Source organism: Mustela nigripes, chromosome 6 (assembly GCF_022355385.1).
Source record: "Mustela nigripes isolate SB6536 chromosome 6, MUSNIG.SB6536, whole genome shotgun sequence".
Classification (NCBI taxonomy): Eukaryota; Metazoa; Chordata; class Mammalia; order Carnivora; family Mustelidae; genus Mustela; species Mustela nigripes.
Window position 1 is genome coordinate 127,975,925 of NC_081562.1, and position 26,490 is coordinate 128,002,414.

At 38.9% G+C, this 26,490-nt stretch overlaps 1 protein-coding gene across 1 annotated transcript in view; it reads left to right on the top strand.

The window, feature by feature from the left end:
- DNAJC1 (DnaJ heat shock protein family (Hsp40) member C1) overlaps positions 1-24,179 on the top strand; it is a 224,913-nt gene extending 200,734 nt beyond the window's left edge. The window contains exons 10-12 of the mRNA XM_059404194.1: positions 19,509-19,557; positions 20,949-21,403; positions 23,961-24,179. Coding sequence (XP_059260177.1) covers positions 19,509-19,557; positions 20,949-21,403; positions 23,961-24,029 — 573 coding nt within the window. The 3' untranslated portion in view covers positions 24,030-24,179. The remainder of the gene's footprint in view (positions 1-19,508; positions 19,558-20,948; positions 21,404-23,960) is intronic.
- Positions 24,180-26,490: the final 2,311 nt, after the last annotated feature.

The window sequence follows — 26,490 nt, forward strand, 5'->3', positions numbered from 1 at the left end:
TGTGGACTAGACTTTAGTCTTCCTCTATAGGCATAAGTATACATTATTTTAACAGTATTAATCAGTGCCCTGTCCTTTTCACTTCAGGAGCTACTCTTCACAACAGTGAGAGCTGCTTCATTTTTCTAAACACTTACAGAATATTTTATGTTGTCTTGATATAATTAAGGCGTGTCCTAAGGATTGTCATTTAAATTGCTTCCTTTTTTTGCTATTTTACTGGATTATCTTTCTTTTCTTCATCCATCTTTCTTTTTTTTTTTTTTTTAAATATTTTATTTATTTATTTGACACAGAGAGAGAGAGAGATCACAAGTAGGCAGAGAGGCAGACAGAGAGGGGGAAGCAGGCTCCCTGCTGAGCAGAGAGCCCAACATGGGACTCGATCCCAGGACCCTGAGACCATGACCCGAGCCAAAGGCAGAGGCTTAGGCCACTGAGCCACCCAGGTGCCCCTTCATCCATCTTTCCACTTACTTTTTTTCTTATCTTGTATTCCTAGAAGTAGAACTGCTTGGTTCAAGAATATGGTTGTTTTTAGAACTTTTGATGGCTCTAAAATTGGCCCCCAGAGAGGTTATAACAATAAACAGTGCCATTAGTAGTATACAAGAGAGGTCACTTCCTCATAATCTCACAAACACTGAATGTTATTTTTGGGTTTTCATCATTGCCTGTCAAATAAGTGAAAAGTGCTATAGCGCTGATTTTTGCAACTTGCCTCCTTACATTTTGGTCTTATTTCAAATAAAGTTTGTGTTAATTCATTAGAATTTTAGGACAGACCTATCAACCTGCAAATACTTTGCCACTTTCTTTATATCTTTCCCTTTATTTTCAGTTTATTTATTTTTAGTAATCTCTACCCCCAGCATGGGGCTCAAACTCACAACCCTGAGATCAAGAGTCACATGCTCTACTGACTGAGCCAGCCGCATGCCCCTATATCTTATTGTATTACCTAGCTATTCCAGAGGAATAGTGTATTATAGTAATAGTGATTAGTGCAGACTTTTTTGTGCAACATTATAATAAGAAAACCTAATGTTTGGCCATTGATTTTAATATTAGTCATTGATATAAGACATAGATTACTATGCTACAGAAATTTACTTCAGCTTTTCCAACTCTGATTCATTACAGTTGTACTCAGGGATAGATATGAAATTTTAACAGTGGGGTTTATATTTAACATATATCAACATAATCGTACAATTTTTCTCATATGACCTAATACAGATGAATATATTATCAAGGCCTCTTCTTTGTGTTTTCAAGATAAAATAAACTTGGCCATATATTACTATTCTTTAATAAACAGCTGGATTTATTTATTTCAAATTCTTGCATTTATATATAAGAATATTGTAGAATTTTTGGTGCTTTGTTAACAGGATATCTTTTGATAGGGTTATACCAACCTTCTAGAACTGTTTTATTATGCCAGCCTTCTAGCATCTATAGAGTCAAGACAGTATTACATTCATAAAACAGAGGAAAAAGGAAAGGATGCTGTGAAAAAAGACTCTGAACAAAAATAAGTATCCAAATAAATGAAGTAGAATGGCTGAAAGTTATCAGGAAAACCTATGGAGCAAAATTTTGAAAAATCTTAAAATATTATAGAAAAGATAAGAAACACAAGTAATCAGTCCAAGAGGTCCAAATCTGATTAAAATTTCCAGTGAGAAAGAAAGAAAACAGGTGTAAGAATATTATTCAATAAATAATATAAATGAAGCTTTCCAGGGATCAATTTATAAAAGCCTGAGACCAATTTGTAAGAACCTCCTAAAGTCAAGTAGGATACATGGAAGGGATCCTGAAAAAATTTATGAACACTGAGACTACACAGATGATCTTTAAGCCTTCTAGGGAGAAGAGACATCCCAATAAGACCAATCAGAGTGACATCAGGTTGATTAGCAACACTAGGTTCAGGGAGACAAGGGACAGATGGCTTCACCACACTGAGGAAAAATGGTTCTGAATCTGGAGCAACCCAAGTGTGATGGTAAATACATAAGGGAAGGATGCACAGTCTTTCTTACAAAGTTGCTAGAGACTGTACTCTAGCAAAACAAACAAACAAAACAATCACCTAATAAACAGAAATCCCAAGACCCCACAGTGATACCATAGGACGAAAGTACAATATATCCACGTTGAAGTAGGAGAATAAAGGATTGTGTTAGAGCAACCCTTGAAGAAAGGGAGATTTTATAGACTAGATAGTATGCCTGAAAAGTTGAAAAAATGTATATATATGAAAAAAGGCAACGAGAAACTCTATATAAACAATAGAAGAAAACCATACAAAAAAGGCATAGTCCAAATTTAAGTATGCTAGACAGTAGAATAATACAGCAAAATAATTTGACATTGAGAACATTCTCCTCTGAGGGCACAAGAAGTGTGTCCACGGCACAGCTTATTTCTACAGGAATAACATTTACCATATCATAATTTGTAAGATCTTACAAAATGGCTTTTCATATTTTAAACACTTTATGTTTTTTACAGATGGCTTTCCAATTTTTTAAATCAACAAATTGTAGAAGACTATGGCAAGTTGCCCAGCAGCAGCTTATCCAAGTCCCCCCAAAGCTCTGCATGGCTAGGTTACTAATTTCTTTTCAGAGGAGCATAATTGAAATAATGTGTGTTCATAGGAGCTCTTATTCCCTTTTCCCTTCCATGGAGCTGGAATACCAAATTTGCCCACAGCCAAGTTACAACCATGCAGGTAAAGTCAGTTGCCCTAAAGATGGTGGAGAAGCACACAGTGGAAAGAGCCTGGCTGTATGGAGTAAAAGGAAAATTGTAAATAGCAACAAGTGCTATAAAGAAAAATAAAGCAGGGGTGCCTGGGTGGTTCAGTGTGTTAAGCCTCTGCCTTCTGGCTCACGTCATGGGGTCCTAGGATCGAGCCATACATCGGGCTCTCTGCTCAGTGGGGAGCCTGCCTCCCCCCCTCTCTCTGCCTGCCTCTCTGCCTCCTTGTGATCTCTGTCTCTGTCAAATAAATAAATTAAATCTTTAAAAAAAAAAAAAGAAAGAAAGAAAGAAAGAAAGCAGAGTAAGAGGTTAGAGACTGAAGGGAATTGCAATTAAAAATGGGGTTCTGAGGAGTCTCTCAAACAGGTAATTCTCAAGCAGGGACACAAAGCAAAGGAAGAAGCAAGGCTGTCTGATAAAGTGCTCCACATAGAGGAAACAGCATTTACAAAAGCTCTGAGATAAGATCATGCTTGGGGTGTGCAGAGTCTAGCATAAAGGTCAATATGGCTGTCAAAGAGTGAGTGGGAGGGGATTGTAAAAGATGAGGCAAGAAGCAGTGGACAGCAGGCTATCTACAACCTTGTTGGCCACAATAAAGAGTGTGGATTTTACTCTGAGTGAGATGGTTAAAACACTGGAAATGTTTGAGCAAAGGAGTGCAAGATCTAAATGGGTCATTCTGACTGCTCTGTGGAGAAGACATTGTGGTAGGAAAAGTATGCAAGCAGGAAGGCAGGCTAAGTAAGATGCTGTTTCAGTTGTTCCTGCAAAAGATGATGGTCGTTTGGACCAAGGGTTATTGAAAGAGTTTGGAAAAAGAGGTTGAACTCAGGATATAATATGCCAAAAGCATGTTATTTAATTATACATACACTGTAAACAATAACTATCATAACTATGAACAGAAATTACTGACTCTGGATGTAGGGTGTGTTGCTTTTCTTCATAAGCCCTTGTTGTATACTGCTTTTTTTTAAAAGCTATTTTTAAAATAATATTGTTAAAGCTTTTTAAAAAGCTATTTGTATATATTTATTATATATTAATTTATCTATTACATATTAATATAAGTATTATTAATATATAATTATTATATATTATATATTATATATAATTAATATAACAACATATATTACCTTGATTTTTAAAACTACTTTTAAGAATCTAAGGAAAAAGAATATGTTGCCTTTAATATTTTCCCATATCAGTATATAATAGGTCTACCTCATTCTTTTAATTATAAAAGTTTTATTGATTTACGGAAATAGGAAAATCAATCCTAATATTTGTATGGGACTACAAAGGACACAGCCAAAACAATCTTGAGAAAGAACAACAAAGCTAAAAGCGTCACACTTCCTGATTTCAAAATATATTATAAGGCTACAGTAATCAAAACAGTGTGGTACTAGCATAAAGAAAAGAAATGGACAACAGAACAGAAAACCCTGAAGTAAATACACACATACACAGTCAACTGATCTTCAACAAGGGTGCCAACTATACACAATAGGGAAAGGATAGTCTCTTCAGCAATGATGTTAGGAATGAGCACTGGATGTTCTATGCAACTGGTGAATCACTGGACTCTACCTCTGAAACTAATAATACATTATATGTTAATTAATTGAATTTAAATTAAAAAAGGAACCCCCCCAAGAAAAAAGCCAAAACATCTACATTACTTGTAAAGGTAATCAGGAAGTTAATGAAAGGCTCTGTTTTTAAATAGTTAAGATGAACTCTATTATTATTTTTTATATTTTTCTCTCCAGAGAATCCATAGAAAAGTTTAAAGACATTGAAGAAATAATAAGAATGAACAGCACTGCTTTCCACCAGTTGGAAACATTTTTAGGTGGTTTATTTAATATTCAAATAACAGAATGCCCTTTGTACTTGAAAGGTACAGTAGTACTCAGTTATAGTGGGTGTTCAATTCATATAGAGTTGGCCAAGATTAAATACTACTGAATGAAAATAATGAATTTTCAGGACTTTATTCCTTTAATTACTGAGTGTGTATGTGTATGTGTGTGTGTGTATATATATAATATATATGTATATTGTATATATATGTATATATAATATGTATATTTTATATATAAATATATGTATATGTGTATATATAATTTTATTATATAAAATATGTATATATTTTATATATACATATATGTATATATTTAAAATATGTATATATTACATAAAATATGTATATATTATGTAAAATATGTATATATGTATATATTTAATTTTTATTTTATTGTATTTATTTTTTTTTAAGATTCTGTTTATTATTTATTTGACAGACAGAGACCACAAGCAGGCAGAGAGGCAGGCAGAGAGAGAGGAGGAAGCAGGCTCCCTGCTGAGCAGAGAGCCCAATACGGGGCTTGATCCTAGGACCCCGGGACCATGACCCGAGCCAAAAGCAGAGGCCTTAACCCACTGAGCCACCCAGGCACTCCATATTTAGTTTTTATTTATAAAATATGTATATATTTAAAATATGTATATATATAAAATATGTATATGTTTATATAAAATATATTTAATTTATATAATAAAATATATATTATAAATATATATACATATTTTATATAATAAAATTTATAATGTATATTTAATATAAATTATAATTTAATATGCATATATTTAATATATTATATAAAATATATATATTTATGTGTATATATTTAATATATAATTAATTTATATATTTTATTATATGTATATATTTATATATGTATATATAATATTTATTATATATAATATAATTAACATAATTATATTATATCCCAGGACCCTGGGATCATGTCCTGAGCTAAAGGTAGACACTTAAAGATGGAGCCACCGAGACACCCCTAGTTAAATAATTTTTATGATTAGAGTAATACTTAAAATGTCATCAACCCAGCAAGAATTTGAAAAACAGGACTTGAGATTATCACTAGTAGTCAACATTTATTTTCTGAGTTATCTGAGGATGCCAGGAACACACTTTATATAGCTCAGAAAATTAGAAAATTCTTCTATATAGTGAACAGAAATATGCCACCATATAACTTTCCACTGATCCTAATTGGACCTTGGAATTTTCATTTTGCAAATTTAATTTTCTGTTACTTTCATCAGTGTTTTCACTAAAAGGAATGAAACTATTTTAGATTTTTTTTTTTAAGATTTTATTTATTTATTTTACAGAGAGAAATCACAAGTAGATGGAGAGGCAGGCAGAGAGAGAGAGAGAGAGGGAAGCAGGCTCCCTGCTGAGCAGAGAGCCCGATGTGGGGCTCGATCCCAGGACACTGAGATCATGACCTGAGCCAAAGGCAGCGGCTTAACCCACTGAGCCACCCAGGCGCCCCATATTTTAGATTTTTTTTGTCCATTCCACCCTAGCCCGTATGTCTCAGATTTGATTGTAGATCCCCTATTTCATAAGAATTTTAAAGATAAACTTAGGTATACCTGTATCAAGAAGAAGGATTATAAAATGTTTTCTACTTGGAATTAGAAAATGGTAAAACAAATTTTCCTACAATTCTACAATTCATGTAACTATTAAAACACACGTAGCAAGAGTGTTATCCAAAATCCTACCTTAGGCAGTAGCCCACAATATTATTAATTCAGATACTGAGGAAAAAGAGAAGCCTCATCTGCATGAGACCTATGTAGAAATATATGTCTTCTCCCAAGAGAAGCCTAGAAAAAAGTCTTGAATATATCTTGATACAACCTACCTTTAAGACCTTATCTTCTATAATTGCACATCATATAAAAGCAGAATGAGTAACTGAAATCTTCATTATAGAATTTGTGAGAAAAATAACACTAAACAATTCAAATTGGCACATGTATTATTGAAGTCATCTAGATGTAAAAGGGAGAAATAGATTTGTTGATGACCAACCCAAACAGTGACACTAGTTCACCTCCAGTGTCATCTCTGTTTGCAGATGTCATGATATTATATACAGAAAACCGTAAGGACTCCAACAACAACAACAAAAAAAAACCTGTTAGAACTAATAAACTATTTCAGTAAAGTTGCAGGATACAAAATCAATGTACAAAAAAGAGTTGCATATCTATGTACAAACAACATAATTATCAGAAAATGATATTAAAACAATTACATATACAATAGCATCGAAAAAAAATAAAATACTAGGAATAGATTTAACCAAGAAGATGAAAGACCTGCATGTTGAAAACTATAAAGCATTGATGAAGATACTCTGTGCTCATGGAATGGAAGATTATTATTAAAATGGAAGAATAGTATTAAAATGCCCATACTACCCAATACAATCTATAGATCCACTATATATAGATCAAAATTCTCATGGCATTTTTCACTTAAATTGAAAAAGGATCCTAAAATTTGTATGAACACCCCAAAAAATTACTGACAGTCAAATAACCTTAAGAAGAACAAAGCTGGAGGCATCACACTTTGAATTTCAAGCTATATTAAAAGCTGTAGTAACCAAAATAGTATGGTACAAGCATAAAAACAGACATAACCAATCAATGGAACAGAATAGAGGCCATGAATAATCCCACACATACAAGGTCAACGAATATTTAACAAATAATATACAATGGGGTAAGAACAGTCCCTTCAATAAATGGTGCTGGGTAAACTGAACAGCACATGCAAAAGAATGAAATTGGACACCTACACAAAAATTAACTCAAAATGGATTAAGGACTTTAACATAAAACCTGAAACCATAACACTACTAAAAGAAAACAAAGGGGGTAAGCCTCTTGACATCAATCTTGGTGATGATTTTTTGGATTTAATGCCAAAAGCAAAAATAAACAAGTGAGACCACATCAAACTAAAAAGCTTCTGCATAGCAAGGAAACCATCAACAACACAAAAAGGATATCTATGGAATAGGAGAAGATATCTGCAAACCACATATCCAATAATGATTTAAAATTTAAATATATAAGGAATTCCTATAATGCAACAGCAAAAAAAAAAAAAAAAAGAAGAAGAAGAAGAAAGAAAGAATTTAAAACTGAGCAAAAGAACTAAATAGACATTTTTCCAAAGAAGATATATAAATGGCTAACAGGTATATGAAAAGGTCCTCAATACACTAATCATCAAGGAAATACAAATCAAAACCACAATGAGACATCACACCTGTTAGGATGGCTATTATCAAAAAGACAAGATATAATGCTGATGATGATGTGGAGAAAAACAGCAAACTGTTGGTGAGAATGTAAACTAGTACATTCTCTATGAAGACAGTATAGAAGTTCCTCAAAAAATTAAAAATAGAGCTACCATATGATTCAGCAGTCCCACTTCCGGGCATATATCCAAAGGAAATAAATCATCATCTCAATGAGATCCGCATTCCATGTGCATAGCAGCATTATTCACAATTAACTAAGTATGGAAACAACCTAAGTGTCTGTCAGATGAATAGATAATGAAAATGTCATTTTATATGTTTATACATATGTATATATGTGTATACACACATATACATAAAGAAACACAAAGGAATATTATTCAGCCAAAAAATAAAAGTCAATTAAGGATTACACTGTTGGTGGGAATGCAAACTGGTGCAGCCAATCTGGAAAACAGGATGGAGGATCCTCAAAAAGTTAAAAATAGAGCTACCATAGGACCCAGCAATTGTACTACTAGGTATTTGTTTAAAGGATACAAACTGGATTTGATGATGACCATACTCACTGAAAGATGATTTTCATTTCTTGAAGTGACATGCTATCATACTCAAGGCACCCTAGCCATTAAGCTTTATATTAGACCATTACTTATTTAGAAATATCTTTATCTGCTTAGAATCATAAATAATATGCCGAGGATGCCAAACTTGCCCCCAAAACAAATATTTTGTGATTATTACCATATACATCTTTGCTTGCTTCTGAGACAAAAAAAGATATTCTCAAGAAAAAAGGATCATCTGCAGTTCTCATTGTGATACAACCATTTTGTGATACCAGGAAATATGAAGTTGACAAAGAGCCTAAAGTATTTTTTTTAAGATTTTATTTATTTATTTGACAGATCACAAGTAGGCAGAGGCAAGGAGAGAGAGAGTGGAGGAAGCAGGCTTCCCACTGAGTGGAGAGCCCGATGCGGGGCTCGATCCCAGGACCCTGGGATCATGACTTGAGCCGAAGGCAGAGGCTTTAACCCACTGAGCCACCCAGGTGCCCCAAAGAGCCTAAAGTATTAAAATAATTACTTTACCACATAGAATTAGAAAATTAACCATTTGTGCTTTGCTTTTTCCTAAAAAGTTCTAAGTTGTCTTTTAAGTGGGAGAAAAGTGTGGTTCACTGTTTGATACTGAAATTCTGAAGGACTCAGATTATAGCATTATTTGTTTTGTATGGTAGGCCAAGTTTTGATATATACAATATTTAGAATTCTCAGTCAGTACAAGGAGTAATTACCAGGTATTCTCAAACCAATTCACCAATACCTTCTCTGGGAGGAGACCTCCTGAAGTCAAAACAAATATTAAACACTGACTTCAGAAACTTTCCTTCAAAGGAACCACAATTTGATTGGACTTGTTTATTGAGCAATTTATGCCCCAGGGCATTTTGTAAACAGTAGAGCATCTGTTAGCATTTAGTGGTGTTTAACATTCAGTGGGGTCAGATGAAGAGAGGAATAGAGTCCTCTCTCTGCACATACCACTGTCATCCAAAATTACCAGGCCTGTCCATACCTGCACCTTCCTGAAGAGCAACATCAGAGGCTTAACACTGTAGGGGACAGAGGGGCATATACTTCACTAAAATAATTGACCCATCCACTAAACAAACATGAAAATAACAGTAACAATTGTGATGGGGGTACAAGTAGGGGGGACAGGAAGGGGAAACCAGTAACCAGAACTGCTGCCATATATTATCTAAATATTCAGTTCAGGGGCGCCTGGGGGGCTCAGTGGGTTAAGCCTCTACCTTCAGCTCGGGTCATGATCTCAGGGTCCTGGGATCAAGTCCTGCATCAGGCTCTCTGCTCGGAAGCAGGGAGCCTACTTCCCCCTCTATCTCTCTGCCTGCCTCTCTGCCTACTTGTCATCCCTCTCTCTCTCTCTGTCAAATAAATTTAAAAAAAAAAAAATCTTAAAAAAAAATTCAGTTCACAATGAAAATAAATGAGTCTTGGGGACACCTGACTGACTCAGTCAAAAGTGCATGTGACTCTTGATCTCAGATCATGAGTTTGAGCCCCAAATTGGGTGTAATGATTACTAAAATAATAATAATAATAATAAACTTAAAAAAAATAATGTGGGGCACCTGGGTGGTTCAGTCATTAAGCGTCGGCCTTTGACTCAGGTCATTATCCCAGGGTCCTGCGATTGAGTCCAACATCAGGCTCTGGGCTCAGCAGGGAACCTGCTTCTCCCTCACCCACACCCCCTGCTTGTGTTCCCTCTCTCACTGTATCTCTGTCAAGTAAATACATAAAATCTTAAAAAAAAAAAAATGAGCCATGGAAAGAACCAAGAAACCATGAAAAATAGAAGGCAACAGAAACTGCTCATGAGAATGAAAAGATTTAGATTTAACAGAAAAAAACTCAAAGTAGGGATGCCTGGGTGGCTCAGTTGGTTGATCAGGTCATGATCCTGGAGTCCTGGGATCAAGTCCCGCATCAGGCTCCCAGCTCCACAGGGAGTCTGCCTCTCTCTCTGACCTCCTTGCTCATGCTCTCTCTCACTGTCTCTCTCGCAAATAAATAAATAAAATCTTAAAAAAAAAAACAAAAAAACCTCAAAGTAGCCAATATAAATATGTTTAAAGAACTAAAGGAAAGCATTAATAAAGAAAGTAAAGTATGATGAGAGTATTACATCATACAGGGAATATCAATGAAGAGAAATTATTTTGAAAAAGAAGTGGTAATTCTGGAGTTATATAATAATTGAAATTTTTAAAAATTCACTAGAGACTAGGATCCACAGTAAATTTGAACTGACAGAGGAAAGAATTAGGAAAAATAAAAATAAACAGAGCTTCAGAGAACTATGAGATACTGTTAAGCACACCAACATATGCATAATGGAAGTACTGGAAAGACAGAAAAAAAAAATATCCAGAGAATAATGGGTAAAAACTCTAAATTTTTTAAAAAACACTAGCCTATACATCAGGAAGCTTAGTAAATTTGAGTAGGAAAGCCTTAGATATTGACAGAAGGTACATGTAATTAAAATGATAAAAGCCAAAAAATGAGAAAATCTTGAAAGCAGCAAAAGAAAAGTGACTCAACACTAACAAGGCAACCCCTCCCTCCCACACCCAATAAGATTAACAGCTAACTTCTCAGCAGAAGCAATAGAGGCCAGAGTGCATAATAATACATTCAGACTGCTCAAAGAAAAACCTGCCAACCAAGAATCCTCTATCTAGCAAAACTATTTTTCAAAAAATGAGGGCCAAATAAAAACTTCAAGATGAATAAAAACTAAAGTCATTCAGTCTGAAAGCAAGTGATCCCACATGGTAATTTAAATCCATATGAAAAAACAAAAAGCACCAGTGAAGGTAAATAGGGAATTATAAAAGACCATTAGAAATGTATATGTTGTTCCTAAGTAATTTTATAAAGCAATTGTATAATAGATATATAATGTTTGCTTGGCCTATTACATATAGAAAGATGATATATCTATAATATACTTGCTCTAAGAGCACAAAGGAGGCAGGTGGGAGCAAAGTTTTATTGGGCTGAGTAAACTATAGGTGATAAAATAATAATTATGACAAAGTATTGTTGGATTTATAACATGAATAGCATATATAATGATTATACTATAGTTTGGAGAGAAAAGGAATAGAGCTCTATAGAAGTAGTGTTTATTTTTATCATTTGAATTAAGCTAATGTAGAACTGAGACTGATTTTCATAAGTTAAGATGTATATGGTAAACCCTACAACTTCTAAAAAAAAAAATCTCAAGAGAATAGTAAAAAAAAACTTTAGGGGCGCCTGGGTGGGTCAGTGGGTAAAAGCCTCTGACTTTGGCTCAGGTCATGATCTCAGGGTCCTGGGATTGAGCCCCACATTAGGCTCTCTGCTCAGCAGGGAGCCTGCTTCCTCCCTGCTTCTCTGCCTACCTGTGATCTCTGTCAAACAAATACAATCTTTAAAAAAAAATTAAAATGCTACACTAGAAATTCACTTATACAAAAGAAAAACTGTATTCACTTACACAAAAGAAAGCAACAATGAAGGAACAAAACAATCATAAGAAAAAAGCAAAAAGTAAAGTGACAAACTTAAAAACAGCTATATCAATAGTAACATTAAATGTGAATGGATTAAACAATCCAAAGAGAGATTGGCAGGCAGGATTTTTAAAAAATCATGATCTATCTGTATACAATCTACATGTGACACACGTTAGATTCAAAGAGAAATAAAATGAAAGACAAGGAAGGGAAGATAGGATTATGCAAATAGCAACCATAAGAAAGCTAAAGTGGCTATACCAATATCAAACAAAATATTTAATAACAAAAAGTTACCAGAAATAAAGAGGGATATTTTAAAAGGCCAATCCGGAAAAATATAACAGTTGTAAATATATGCACCTAAAGGCTGAGCACCAAAATACATTCAACAAAACCAGATATAAATGAAAAAAGGAGTGCCTGGCTGGCTCAGTCAGTACAGCATTTAACTTTAGATCTCAGGGTCGTGAGTTTGAACCCCATGTTTGGTGTAGAGATTACTTAAAGAAAAATAGAAAATTCAATAACAGTGGTTGCAAGTTTCAATAACCCCACTTTCAATAGTGTGTAGAACTAGACAGAAGATCAACAGGAAGACTTGAACAATATGATAAACCAACTAGACCTAACATATCTATAGAACACTTTATCCAGCAAGAGAATATATGTTCAAGTATGCATGAGACAATTCTAGGATAGGCCAAACAAACAAAAGTTTAAACAGATGGAAATAATGCAAAGTATGCTCTCTGATCCTAAGGGAATGAAATTAGAAATAAGTTAACAGGGAAAAAGAAAAAACAGGAAAATCAACCAATATGTTAAAATTGAACAGCAGACTCCTAAACAACCAATGAGTCTACAGCCATACCACCCTGAACGCACCCGATCTCGTCTAAATAATGAGTCAAAAAAGAAATTACAAGCGGAATCAAAATTCTTAAACATGAATGAAAATGAAGACATAACACACCAAAATGTAGGTAATGCAGCTAATGCAGCTCAGATAGGGAAATTTATAGCTTTAAATGCTTTATTAAGAAAGAGGAAGAGGAGGCGCCAGGGTGGCTCAGTTGCTTAATAAGTGTCCAACTCTTCATTCTGACTCAGGTCATGATATCATGGTCATGGGATCAAGCCCCAAGTTGGGCTCTGCACTGGAGCCCTCCTCCCCCCTATAAAAAAAAAAAAAAAAGAAGAAGAAGAAGAAAGAGGGGCACCTGGGTGGCTCAGGTGGTTAAGTGTCCAAATTGATCTCAGCTCAAGTCTTGACCTCAAGGTTGTGGAGTTCAAGCCCTGCATTAGGCTTCACACTGGGCATGGAACCTACTTAAAAAAAAAAAAAAAATAGGAAGAAAGATCCTAATCAGTAATCTAACCTTCCACCTTAAGGTATTAGAAAAAAAATTAATTAATTAAAATGAGCAGAGGAAAGGAAATAAGAAGAAGAGCAGAAATTAATGAAATAGAAACTAGAAAATCAATAGAGAAAAATCAGTGAACTCAAAAGCTAATGCTTAGGAAATATCAATAAAATTCACATTTAGCTCGATTGACCAACAGGGGGAAAGGATTCAAATTGCTAGAATCAGAAATGGGGGTGGGGGAAGGACATTACTACCAACTTTACAGAAATAAAAAGGGCTGTAAAGGAATACTATACCAGGAACAAGTATATGCTAAGAAATTAGATATCTATTTTTCCAATAGATATAGATGAAATGGACAAAATTCCTAGAAAGACAAACTGCTAAATCTGAATCAAGAAGAAATAGACAATTGAAATAGATCTATAACAATTGTAACAATTGAACTAGTAATAAAAGAATCTACCTACAAAGAAAAGCCCAGATCTAGATGGCTTCACCACTGAATTCTACCAAAACTTTAAAGAATACCAGAACTTCACAACATCTTCCAAAAAATAGAAGACAGTGAACACTTCCCAACTCATTTTATGAAGCCAGTATTATCCTTATCCAAACCAGAAAATAACAAGAAAACTACATACAAATATTTTTATGAGTATGAATGCAAAAATCCTCAATGAAATACAGCAAACTTAATCTGGCAACTTATAAAAATAATTTTATACCCTGATCAAGCAGGATTTAATCCAAATATTGAATCTTTGAAAATTACCATAAAATTACACTGTATCAATAAAAAAATCACAAGATCATCTCAATAAAAGCATATGACAAAAGCCAGCGCCCTTGCATGATAAAAATACTAAAAATTGGAATAAAGAGAAGTGCCTCGACCTGATAAAAGCATCTACTAAAAACCCACAGTTATCATCATGCTCACTGGGGTAAGAGGGGATGTTTTCCTGCTAAGATAAGAAATAAGACAAGTATGTCTGCTCTCACTACTTATTTCAACATTGTACTAGAGGTTCTAGTCAAGGCAATTAGCCAAGACAAAGAAGATTGAAAAGAAAGAAGTCAACAGTTTCTATCTGCAGATGACCTGATTTCATATATACAAAATCCAAAGGAATTAATGTTAAAAACTTGGTACTAATGAGTTCAGTAAGATTGGAAGATACATATCAATATACAAAAATCAGTTTTATTTTTATACCTGCAGTGAATAACCTGAAAATTCAGAAAATAATCTCGTTCATAATAGATCAAAAAAAAAAAAAAAAAAAGAATTAGCTTAACAAAAGAAATAAAAAACTTTAACTCTAAAAACTACTATAAAACATTGTTGAAAGAAACTGAAGATCAAAATAAATGAAAAAATATCCCCTGTTCATGGTTCAGAAGTCTTAATTTTCACGATGGCAATATTCCCCTATATGTAAGAGCTAAAACTATAATTAGATCAATTGAACCTCATCAGATTTAAAAACTTCCATGCTTCACAGTACACCATTAAGAAAGTGAAAAGACAACCACAGAATGGGGGAAATATTTGCAAATCATTTATCTCATAAAGGGCTTATATCCAAAATATACAAAGAGCTCCTACAATTCAATAATAGAAGAAATCACCCAAATTTTAAAAATGGAGAAAGGATCTGAATAGACATTTCTCCAAAGAAGCTGTACAAATGGCCAATAAACACATGGAGAAATGCTCAATATCCTTAGTCTCTAGGGAAATGCAAATCAAAACCACAAGATACTACTTCACACCCACTAAGATGGCTGGAATCAAAAGGTTTGATAACAAACTTTCTTCCATAACACATGTTTGCCAAGATGTAGAAAAATCAGAAGCCTCATACACTTACTGCTGGTGTAAATATAAGATGGTGCAGCCATATTGGAAAACAGTATGGCAGCTCCTCAAAAAGTTAAATATAGAGTTACCATATGTTTCCACAGTTCCACTCCTAGGTATATACCCAAGATAAATGAAAACATTTTGCCCAAACAAAAACTTATACACAAATGTTTATAATAGCATTATCCATAATAGCCAAAAGATTGAAACAATGCAAATGATTATCAACTGATGAATGGATAAACAAAATACAGTACATTCATACAGTGGAATATTATTCGGCACAAAGGATATGTACCACAACTTGAATGAACCTGGAAAACATTACCCTAAAGGAATGAAGCCAGCCACAAAAATCCATTTATTATTTGATTCCAGTCATACAAAAGTCCAGAACAGGAAAATCTAGAAACAGAAGGTAGATTCATGATTGCTTGGTGTGAGGGATGGGGTAGGTGGGGAGGATGATAGCCAAAGGGTATAAGGTTTCTTTTTGAAGTGATGAAAATATTCTAAAGTTGGCCATGATGATGGCTGTACATAACAATATACTAAAAACCACTGAATCGTACATTTTAAGTTGGTGAATTATATGGTATATGAATTATATTTCACTTAGGCTATTTTTTTAAGATTTTATTTATTTGGGAGAGAGTGAGTGAGAAAGAGCAGGAGCGTGCAGAGGTAGAGGGAGAAGGAGATTCCCCACTGAGCAGGGAGCCCGACATGGGGCTCAATTCTGGGACTCTGGGATCATGACCTGAGCCGAAGGCAGACACTTAACCAACTAACCAACTGAGCCATTCAGGTGCCCTTCAGTTAAGCTATTTAAAAAAAAAAAAAAAGAATGAGAGATTTTTGTGTACTATTCTACAGTAATCTCTAAAATATTTTGTTAAACAAGATGCAATAAAAAAACATTTCTTTCACATCCTATATGTGGTGGTAGTTGAATCTCTGAGTTAAAATTCATAGAACTATGTGACAAAAGTGAAAAAGATAATTTTATTGTATGATAATCAAAAAAACTACATCTTAGAAAACATAATAGAAATTGAGAGAGAAAAGGGATGGTCACAGAATTGGTCACCCTGGTAGTGAACATCAGGGAAGTCATCAAGAAGGGAGTCACACTTGATAGTACCTTGAAGGATGGTTTGGCTCTAGACAGATATTTAAGAAGAGATTTGATGAAAGGAAAATCATGTCAGGCAATGTTAATGTTGAGCAAAAGTACAAGGTAGGGAATTTCTGACTATCTGGGGAAGCATTAATTATTCAGTTTTGCTCAAAGGAAAGCTATCTACAAGAAAGAGAACAGATCAAATTGTGGATCTCCTTGCATGTCAGGTTAAGAATTAAGGGGACCTGGGTGGCTCAGTCAGTCAAGCGTCTGCCTTTGGCCCAGGTCATGATCTCAGGGTCCTGGGATCCAGCCCCACGTCAGGCTCCCTGCTCAGCGGGGAGTCTGCTCCTCCCTCTCCCTTTGCCCCTCCCCAACCCTGCTTGTGTGCTCTCTCTCTGAAATAAATAAAATCTTTAAAAAAAAAAAAAAGGAATTAAACATTATACAATCAGTGATGAGCCATGAAAGGAGTCTAATCAGAACTCCACCTTAAGGTGGTGTTACTCTATAAAAAATATTAGTAAGTAGGAGTCCAGTTAGAAGACTGTTGTAGTGGTTCAGTCAAGTGAGAATGAAGAACTGACCCAGGAGGTGGCGATCTGTGAGAGAAAGGAACAGATGGGGTTGACACTGTGGAGCATGTGGCTGGGGAGCGAGAGAAAAGACCACAACCTGACAACAGGTTATGAGCCTGGGTGACTAGGATGCTAGCACTATCAAGAGAAGGAAGCAAAAGCTGAGAAGTTGATGATTTTGTTTGAGGAACTAGGAGGCCTCTAAAGAAGAGATTTAGTGGCAGTTTGAGAGAGAAGCCACGTTAACAGAGCAGAAAGAGAACATGGCCCATCTCTTCATCTATAAAAGAAGAGATTTGGATTCCAAGGCAGTGTGTTATAGTGATTGAGAGCAAAGATTTAGAACCCAACTTGCCTGGGTTTAGCTACTCGTTAGCGTTTTATTTAATCTTGGACATGTTATTTATGCCCCCTGGGCCTCGGATTCTGTAAAATGGGGATAATAATTATATATCTACCTACCTAATTTGACTGCTGTGGGGAATAGGTGTACGGACAGGTATCTTAGAACAATGCTCGGGACAAAGAAAGCTTCTTGTTTTATAGATGAAGTCCTTTTCGATCTGAAGATCCATTGTTGTGATTTGGCCAATTTCTGTGACATGCTATTCCAAGGTAGAGGTCAGGGCCAGAGATGCAGGTTAATCATTCCTTTCCTGAAGTAATATTAAACAGTGGTATGAGATACCAAAGGAGAAAATAGAAAGGGCAGATGAATGGCAAGGACAGATTTATTTGGGGTGGGGGGACAGTAGGCACTGAAGGAACATTTAGAGAAAGAGAAAGCCAAGTGGAGTAGAAAAGACAATGTAAGGCAAGATCATCTTTTAGAGTGGAGGCCGCTTGAGCTCAGTGTGAATTATAGAACGTATCTGATGGACAGGGAGAAACGGAAGATGAAAGCAAAGGAAATCCACAGATTTCACATAGTTCTGTGAAAACTCAAGAGGAAGGAAGATAATTTCTTTGAATTGGGATAAAAGATAGGAAGGGTATATGGTGATGCAAATGAGCGGGGAAAGATGGAATGCAAAGAGGCTCGTTTTGGCGAACTTCCTTTTTTCTTATATTAAATAAGAAACAAGGTCATCTGGGAAGAGAGAAAAGTAGGGAATAAAAGTGAAGAGTGTTCCTAAGCAGCTTTAAATATTTTCTCAAATTCTTGTCCTTTGTATGAATGAAAAACAAGTGATCCATGTCAATTATAATAGGTAGTATTTACTAAGCCTTTCATATCTGCTCAGCATCATGGTTAAGAGCTTATTTCAAATTTAGAACCTAACAGGCAAATAGTATTACTCGAATTATCCACATATGACAGAGGGTAATGCATAACACAGAGAAAAGATTAGAAATTGCTTGAAGTTACCCACTAATAAGAGGTGGGATCAAGACAAGTCTACCTAATTGAGTTCTTAACAATCATGCTTTCTGAGGTTTTACTTTCAAATTTCATTAAAGCGGTGAAACATCAGTTCAAGAATATGCATGCATTAATGGGACAGAATACAAAATATAGAAAAATAGTTCATGTAGACAGTAGAACATTTCATAAAGGCACCATTTCAAATAAGTAAGGAAAGGATGGCTTGATTGATAAATTCATTGAGCAATTAACATTTTTTAAAAATTAATTTGACCCTGTATTTTAAAATGTTTATAACAAAAATCAGAGCAGTGGTTGTCAGTGAGAGAATAGAGATTAAATCAGGGGGACAAGAGAACTTTCTGGGATAATAGGAATGTTCTATAATTTGATTAGAATTAAAATGGTTACATAGGTCCTTTTCTTTGGTTAAAACTCACTGAATTGTACATTTAAAATCTGTACATTTAACTGTATGTAGATTTTATCTCAATTTTAAAAGAGGGAAATCTATATGTAGGTTTCCAAGACATCATTAAATGAAAAAAGGTACAGAATGAGACCAATAATGTGATACCATTTGTAGAGGAAAAAAAGAAATAATTGCCACTGAACAAAAATATTGCTTTGGATCCACCCTCATGTATGTAAGGTCTCGTGGGTCTTGGGTCTGACTGCCCTACTCCACCAAGAGAGTCTTCCTCTAGTGTCAGTTCATTTATGCTCTAACATTAGTTAAGAGTAAATCTCTCCGCTGTTTCTAATACTCACTGTTATAACATTCTCTGATGAAAAAAGATATTCTGTCAGCAAATCCTAACTGAAAAACACAACTTGTTTGTATAGTGTATTTTGAAAAGCAGCCTAGTACGATGCAACCGGCATTGAACTAGAAGTTGTCAGGAGATCGAGTTCTTGTTCTGACTCTGCACCCGTCACACGGCTGTTTTGGACCAAACCATTTAATCTTTCTGGGCTCCAGTCTCCTTGTTGGTTAAAGACATGAGCATGAGTGGATGGGTGACTGAAGGCCCTTCCAGGCCTAAGATTCCGTGAGCCCATTTTATTCCCATGAACTTTCTGTGAAATAGGTCAATTGACCTACAAGACTCCTGTGGAAAGTAAGGTTTTCCTTTGCTTTTATTCTTTGAAACAGGTGACAACCAAAGCCAAGCAGCTGAAGGAGTCGGTTACCTGCTCCCCAGGTGAGTCAACACCCGCTTCATCCCACTAATCTAGAGTGATTCCTTCAAATATAAATCCCCTTTTATAATAACGACTTTAAATACAATGGTTTAGTAGTTTTGGCCAATGAACTCTGTTGGTCATATCCCTAAAAGGGGTCAAATCACAGGTACCAACAGAACAGTCCAGCCCTACACACACACACACACACACACACAGAGTGGGTGCTATGAAGGAGTTAATAAGTTTAAAAATCTATGAAAGCCTTGTTCTTTGCTGGTATTGGGTGAGGGGGGCACACAGGGGGAAGCCACTCTGCGCACCCCACAAGTGCTCTGTGCGCTTCCTATACAGCCCACCTCCTGGTAAGACCAGGCACACAGGGCAGTCTTTCAGAATAGACAAGCGGCTTTCCCAAGAATTCTATATTTCTCAAAATATGTTTCCTCCAGATTAACTGCAATTTTCCTAGAGTCTCTGTACTCTTTGCTTGGAGCCAGGAAGAAAATACTTCCTAACGCTTTCCAACTTAAATACACATCCCAAAGAAAGCAATACAGGTGAGCAAACCCAGAAAGTCATCCCCAGGGCTCTGCAAGCTTCAGGAAAGAGGGCATTTCCAGATTCCTTTTCCACAGACACAGTTATTTGTCGGCACAGAGGCTGAAATAGGCAATGAGAGCTGTGTGAAAGAAGCCAGCCTCCAGGACACTCTCCAAAATGTATTCTTGGAAAAGCGGTGTGGTGTAGACTGTTGCACAGATACAGATCTTACTAGAGAATCGGTGGAGCAGGTATGAAAAAGTATGAACAGAGTAAGAGCTATGACATTGAACATTCAGGGGTATCTCTGAGATGGCACCCGTGGCTGGGAGACAGGGTCCGTTTGCCCTTTACTGTCCAACATGGCAGCACCAGGAGCAGCTTTGAGCGGAGAGCGGGTCCCACAGAGTCGGTGGCTCACCCGCAGATGGTGAGCATAGATAGCACAAGGTTTGGCAGATTCATTTTAGCTTTGCTAATGGAATTAGTAATAATTCTGGATGGTAAAGAACATCCTTCCTTACCTAAAAAGTGGCAGGTTACTCGTTCTTCAAGAGCTCTTTGCATTCTTTGGTCACAGCCAGACTGTGTATAACCCACTGTCCCTCAAAGTGTTGGGAAGGACAGAAACTTGGAATCAGGCAGAATTTGGGGTCAAATGCCACCTCTGCTGCTTTCTGAGCCTGATTTTTGTCATCTGTAGAATTAGGACAAGGATACCTATTTTTCTAGAATACTGTAAAATTTAAGTAAAATAATATATGCAGAAGGTCTTATTACACTGTCTGCTGTGTTGGGGTCAGTGTTGTTACTCGTGTCACCTGACCTGACCCGCCCTTCTGTCCATGTGATGTGTCCTTCCTTACAGGGATGGTCAGACTCTCTGAACTCAGATCTACAGCTCAGAATTCCAGGCCCACCAAGGCCACCACGGCCTTGCCAGATGACATCATCACCCAAAGAGAAGATCTAAAGCAGGCTGGGGAGGAGGATGAGGAGGACGAGCAAGAGGATGACGACGACGAGCAGGAAGCAGTGGTCCCGGAAAGCCGGCCACGGAGGCGAAGGCCAGCCAGGCTGCCTGAGGCTGCTGCGAAGGTGGAGCCAGAGAAGTTCAGAGGAAAGAGGCAGAAGGACTTTGATATATCAGAACAAAAGGAATCCAGCGATGAGGAGAGCCAGAAGAAAGACAGAACTCGTGCTGCCGAGGAACCCTGGACTCAGAGTCAACAGAAACTTCTGGAATTAGCATTACAGCAGTACCCAAAGGGATCCTCTGACCGCTGGGACAAAATAGCCAAATGTGTCCCGTCTAAGAGTAAGGTGGGTGATAGGGGGGAAGAGGAGGCCTCTGCACTGGTTTTAGAATACACTGAAGTGGCTGCGGCAGCTCGTTCTTCACCTTATTCCTACGCTTTTCTCTCCAGCTGCGCAAGCGATCTTACTTGACCAGTGGTCTTCCAGTGTAGTTCTGACAGCATGTTGAATCTGTGCCCCGGACTGACTAGTGTGTATAAATGAGGTCAAGAGTCTAAAGTAACATTCTATAGACCAGTGGATTTTCCTCAGGGAAAATTCCATGTAGAGAACATAAATTTCACCCACAACAAGTCTGCCAAATTTCTGGAGCATTCGCCCCAGTCTGGCAGTCTGAAAGCTGCCCGGGATGGCTGGCCTGCTCCCAAGGGCAGCAGGAGCGGCTATGCAGGCCCGCAGGCCCTCCTCGCGGGTGGAGGCTCCGGTAACCTGCATCAGGGGGACGTTGCCCTCTTGCTCTGCAACGAGCCTTCGCCCGAGAGCATATGAGTGGTAGGTGATTGTGTCGTGGTCATCAGACCTGCAGGGCACGTCACTCCAGACTCTGGAAGAAGGGGATGGGGGTCCGGGCAAGGACATTTAGGATTCAGCCCACCCTGGAGCCTTGACTGTTTATACTTAGCTCTTTTTCCCCGTTTACAGCTGTTAGGTCTGCTGAAACACACCTGCAGATAGTTCTCAAAAGAAACCTCAGACAGGCGGGCAGATGGGCTGCCCCCGGGGAAAGCCAGCCCCTCACCCCGGTCTTTGCCCGCTGTCTGCCAGTTCGGGGCTGTGGCGCTTGTGGTGTGAGCCTCCCATTCGGGCCCTTCGGGAGACACACACGGTCTCCTGGGTTTCTTTCCTTGTCGCTCTCCTCTCAGTCTGAGGCACCAGGAACGCTGAGAGCGCGAAAGAACGCGTCTCCTCTGCCTTCTGTGCCTCTATCACTCTGTATCCTCTGGGCACATTGATGTTCATTTACATTCTTATTTTTTTTTTTAATTGAAATTCTATGTTGGAAAATCTAGCTCGTGGCCATGAATGTCCCCGTGTGTACAGGTCTAGTTATCTATCACCTACTTGAAAATGATGAAGTTGAGAATTCCCGGGGAGAAAAATAAACCATTAGCAGTTGATCTATTTGAGAAACACAGATTCTCCCAGCCTCTCCAACTGGTTTGCCAGAAGTAATTATTTTCCCTGAATTTCTCTAGCATCTGTCAGGACACAGGCATCTACATGTGTGATGAATTGACATTGGCTTGAAACGAAGGAGCTGGAACTGTGGATTCCTAAGGATAGAACATTGAGAAACTCATTGCCTCAGGGTTTGGAAACCATCCTGTTTGAACCAGAAATAAGCAGCACTTTTATTGTCCTGCAAGTGGTCCCTTTAAACCTTGCCTATAGAACCAGTTCCGGGAGAGGTTGCCTGCTGGCTCTGCCTGCTCTGGAGCGGCTCCTTGTAAGTGGCCTCCAGGCCACCGGGTATCTGGCCCTGAAGGAGGAGCCTTTGCCGGAGGCGCATCCTGGGTTGGGGTGGTGGGGGGTGCTCAGGGCTCAGGTGGGTCGCGCTGTCCTCGGTGTAATGTTGGGGCTGCTCTGAGGTCATGCACTAGCTTGTGCTAGTGGGCGGCAGAGTTAGAAGAAAAGGCTGATATTTTCAAAGACCCTATATAGGTAGTTTCTTATATGAAGAAACTCTCACACCACAGCTAAGCTAGAATCCTAGGAAGAGAATGAACATCCATGCTCTGTCCGTGGCTGATCAAAGCATCTGGCACAGAGCAGAAATCATTTCACCCTAGACCTCAAGTTAGTGAAGGCTTCCAGTGCCTTTGAGGGGAGTATACTTTGAACAGAAACAGAAATGGATTCTGGAAAGTACTTGTGACAAACATGAGAGTAATAAGGTCCCTCCCTAGCCTCCCCCCAGCTCTGCGTTAATCCTGCATCCTCACCCCACGGGGTGACAGCTGCAGGCAGCTGGGATCTGAAGCTGGTAGTTCTGTGGCAATGGGCCCGAGGATGTGGGGGGTGGGAGCTGGGACAAGCTGGAGGAAGAGTCTGGCACACTGCCTGCCAGGGTCCTAGGAGGCTAACAGGGCCACCGCAGGAAGGTCCCAGCAGCCCCTTAAGGAGAGGCAAACCCAGCTGAGAAAGGGCATCATGAATGCCTGGCCTCAAGTTTTTTGGTTCCTCTGATAGGGCCACGTGATGTTATAGTAAAATATAAAAATGATCATTTTTAGATCATTATTGTTAGCAAGTTGGAAGTCCTAATCACAGTAACAATGGTGCGCCTGACACACAGCGGCCCTGGGCCCCTCAGCGCAGGGATTCACACTCCCCCTGGGGCAGGACTCCCGCCAGCCTTCTCCCGGCACCTGTGTGGCCTCATCTACGGTGAGCAGCTGCACCCAGCCAGCCAGTCGCGGGCAGGCTCTGTGCCGAGCGAACAGACTCAAGGCCGCCCCGCTCACACAGGGTGCGGCCAGCAGGCAGGCCACCGCCGGCTCGGCCACGACACTCACTGACTTGTGGAAATAACCGTCTCACCTCTCTTTTTCTCTTCCTACAGGAAGACTGTATCGCTAGATACAAGTTGCTGGTTGAACTGGTCCAAAAGAAAAAACAAGCTAAAAGCTGAATATTCTGGAAGATGATGTTCACCTTCATTTTCCAAAAATGATTATTTTAAAAGTCTTATGCAGAAATTTGCATTTTGTACCTCAGTATTTCTATACGTCATGTGCCTTAGTAAAACAAAACAAAAAAATTAAAAAAATTTTTAAAAATATTGTGCTATATTGTTTAAACAAAGACTGTGTTAAAGGAGAAAAAAGATCTGGGTATTTTACAGATTATTTTCTTTCTCATCATTACAAAGTTTACTTTCCTGCAAACAAACTCAGTAGCGCCCACAATCAGCGAACACAGGACTTTGAAATAACACAGGAATGAACTAACATGTAAGAATTAACGTAATGTATGTCTTTGACCAAAGAGCTCACCGCTTTCAGAAGCTAATGGGTAGCTGGCCGCAGGCGCTCAGGAAGACAGATACCCGCTCACTTTAGAGCTAGCTAAGAATTGCGTGCGGCTATCTTCATTAGTTAATTCTATCTAGAAAAAAAGTCAGTCTACATGAATAAGGATAGAAGGCGATGAAGGTGAGAAGCCCCCAAGCTAGGCTGGTGGGCAGAGTTGCGTTCCCCACTAAGGCCCGCAGATGATGTGGGGAGGGGGGGGTCAAGCACCCACAGCGACCCGCTGGCAGCCCCCTTCTCCAGGCCCAGCGCCTCCCCTTTCCAGAGCCACCAGGGGCAGACTTAGCTACTGACGCTTCAAGGCCCAGCTCTGTGACATGCGGTGCCTTGGTTTACTCCTTTGTCTCCATTCCTCGACCGGGGGAGTAGGAAATAATGGTAGCTGCTGCATAGGCTGTTAGGACAATCAAGCAATAAATTTACAATCAAGCGTAAAACCTTTAATGTCGCACTGGGCACGGGAAAATATAAGTGCCCTTTATCTGTCTGACGATCCAGTCTTCCTGTTACTGTCACTTTAAGAGGCCACTGGCACATGAGAGGACTGGGGGGTCTGATGGGGCCTGCCCACTGCCCTTCCTCGCCTGAGGAGCCCCAGCTCACTGGGGGGCTCCCAGATGCTGCAAAGTCTCCTCTTCTGGCTGTGTTGTCTTCAGGGAAGGAGTCTACATATTGCACTAGGTACCCCCAAAAAAGCCTTTTAAGGCCTCTGCTGTAGGATTTATCCTGACACGGCCCACGGGCAAGGGGGCCCACGGATGTGGTCTCTGATGGCAAGGGGTTCAGGCCCCAGCTCTGCTGCCTCTGACCTGGGGCCTGGACCCACCCCCTTCAGCCTCTCCATGCTCCTTTCCTGCCCTGGGAACGGAGGCACGAAGTGTCGGTGAGTGGCGTCACATGAAGGAAAAGGCCTTTAGGCTGGTCCAGTCCCTGCCCCCCGCCTCTTCCTCGGTTACGGTCTAAGGAAAGGGCAGAGTCTTAGAGTCAAAAGAGCCACATCTGAATCTCAGGCCAAGCGCAGTGCGCAAAAAGTGGGAACCGAGCCATGAAACTTGTTTGGAATGGTTGGGGTTCAGAAGGAGGCGGGGGAGGGCCAGGCAGGGAGCATGGACACAAGGCTTGAGGCACAGGATTCAGTTCGATTCTTCGAGGTCCACGCCCAAGACCCCAGCAGAGGACAACAGCAGCACAGACAACAGTCCATTTCTCTAGGATTTGGAAAGCTCTGGGTGGGCGATGGGCATCCCCTTTGCTGATGCCATCCAGCTGCCCCATCCCCAATGTCTCGACGCCACCCCTCTCCACAACCAGGTGGAGCCCACAAGGGAGCCAAGGCTGTGGGGCCTTTACCCCTCCTCTTCTGGAGGACAGGTCTTTTATCCTTTAGTAATTTAGGTTTACGTTCTCCACTGAGACAAAATTCTCCCAGCTTCCATTTCTTTAAACCACTAGAGCGCCTACTTTCATGTCGACATCTCACAGAACCCCCAACTGGCTGACCAGGTTCTGCCCAGCAGCCAGCTCTCCTGCCCATGGGAGGGGCCAACCCCATTCCATGGGGACTCGGGAGGTGACAGGCTGTGCGGGCTGAGTGTTCTTTCTCAGCTGTGCCTTACCCAGCTTTATTAGTGGAAACAGACCACAAGGCTTGGATTTCCAGCAAGGAATCTACTCCTTCTGTGGCATCTGTGTGGAGAAACATCTAGAAGTCCTACACAAGCCCTTCACCCTGATCAGTCACGTGGGCTGGGTCAGCCCGGCCTCACAAGGGGATGGTCAATTTTGGCTGGAATATTGCAGCCAATGGGTTTTCTGTCACGGGTGTGTTTTCGAATTCCCTGCTCAGTTTTAGAATCAGATAAGTAGTTTCTACTATAACTGTTTTGAGAGAACTTAAACACCTCTTACCTCCAGACTTTTTCTTGTCATGTGCCAGTCCAACTCCCCACACCACGTCCACCTACCCCTTTGAAAGCTGAGAACTAATCCCTTTAAAATACCAGCTATTTCATTCCTACTTATGTCTGCGGCGTATTTGTCGTAGTTGTTTTTAGCAATTAG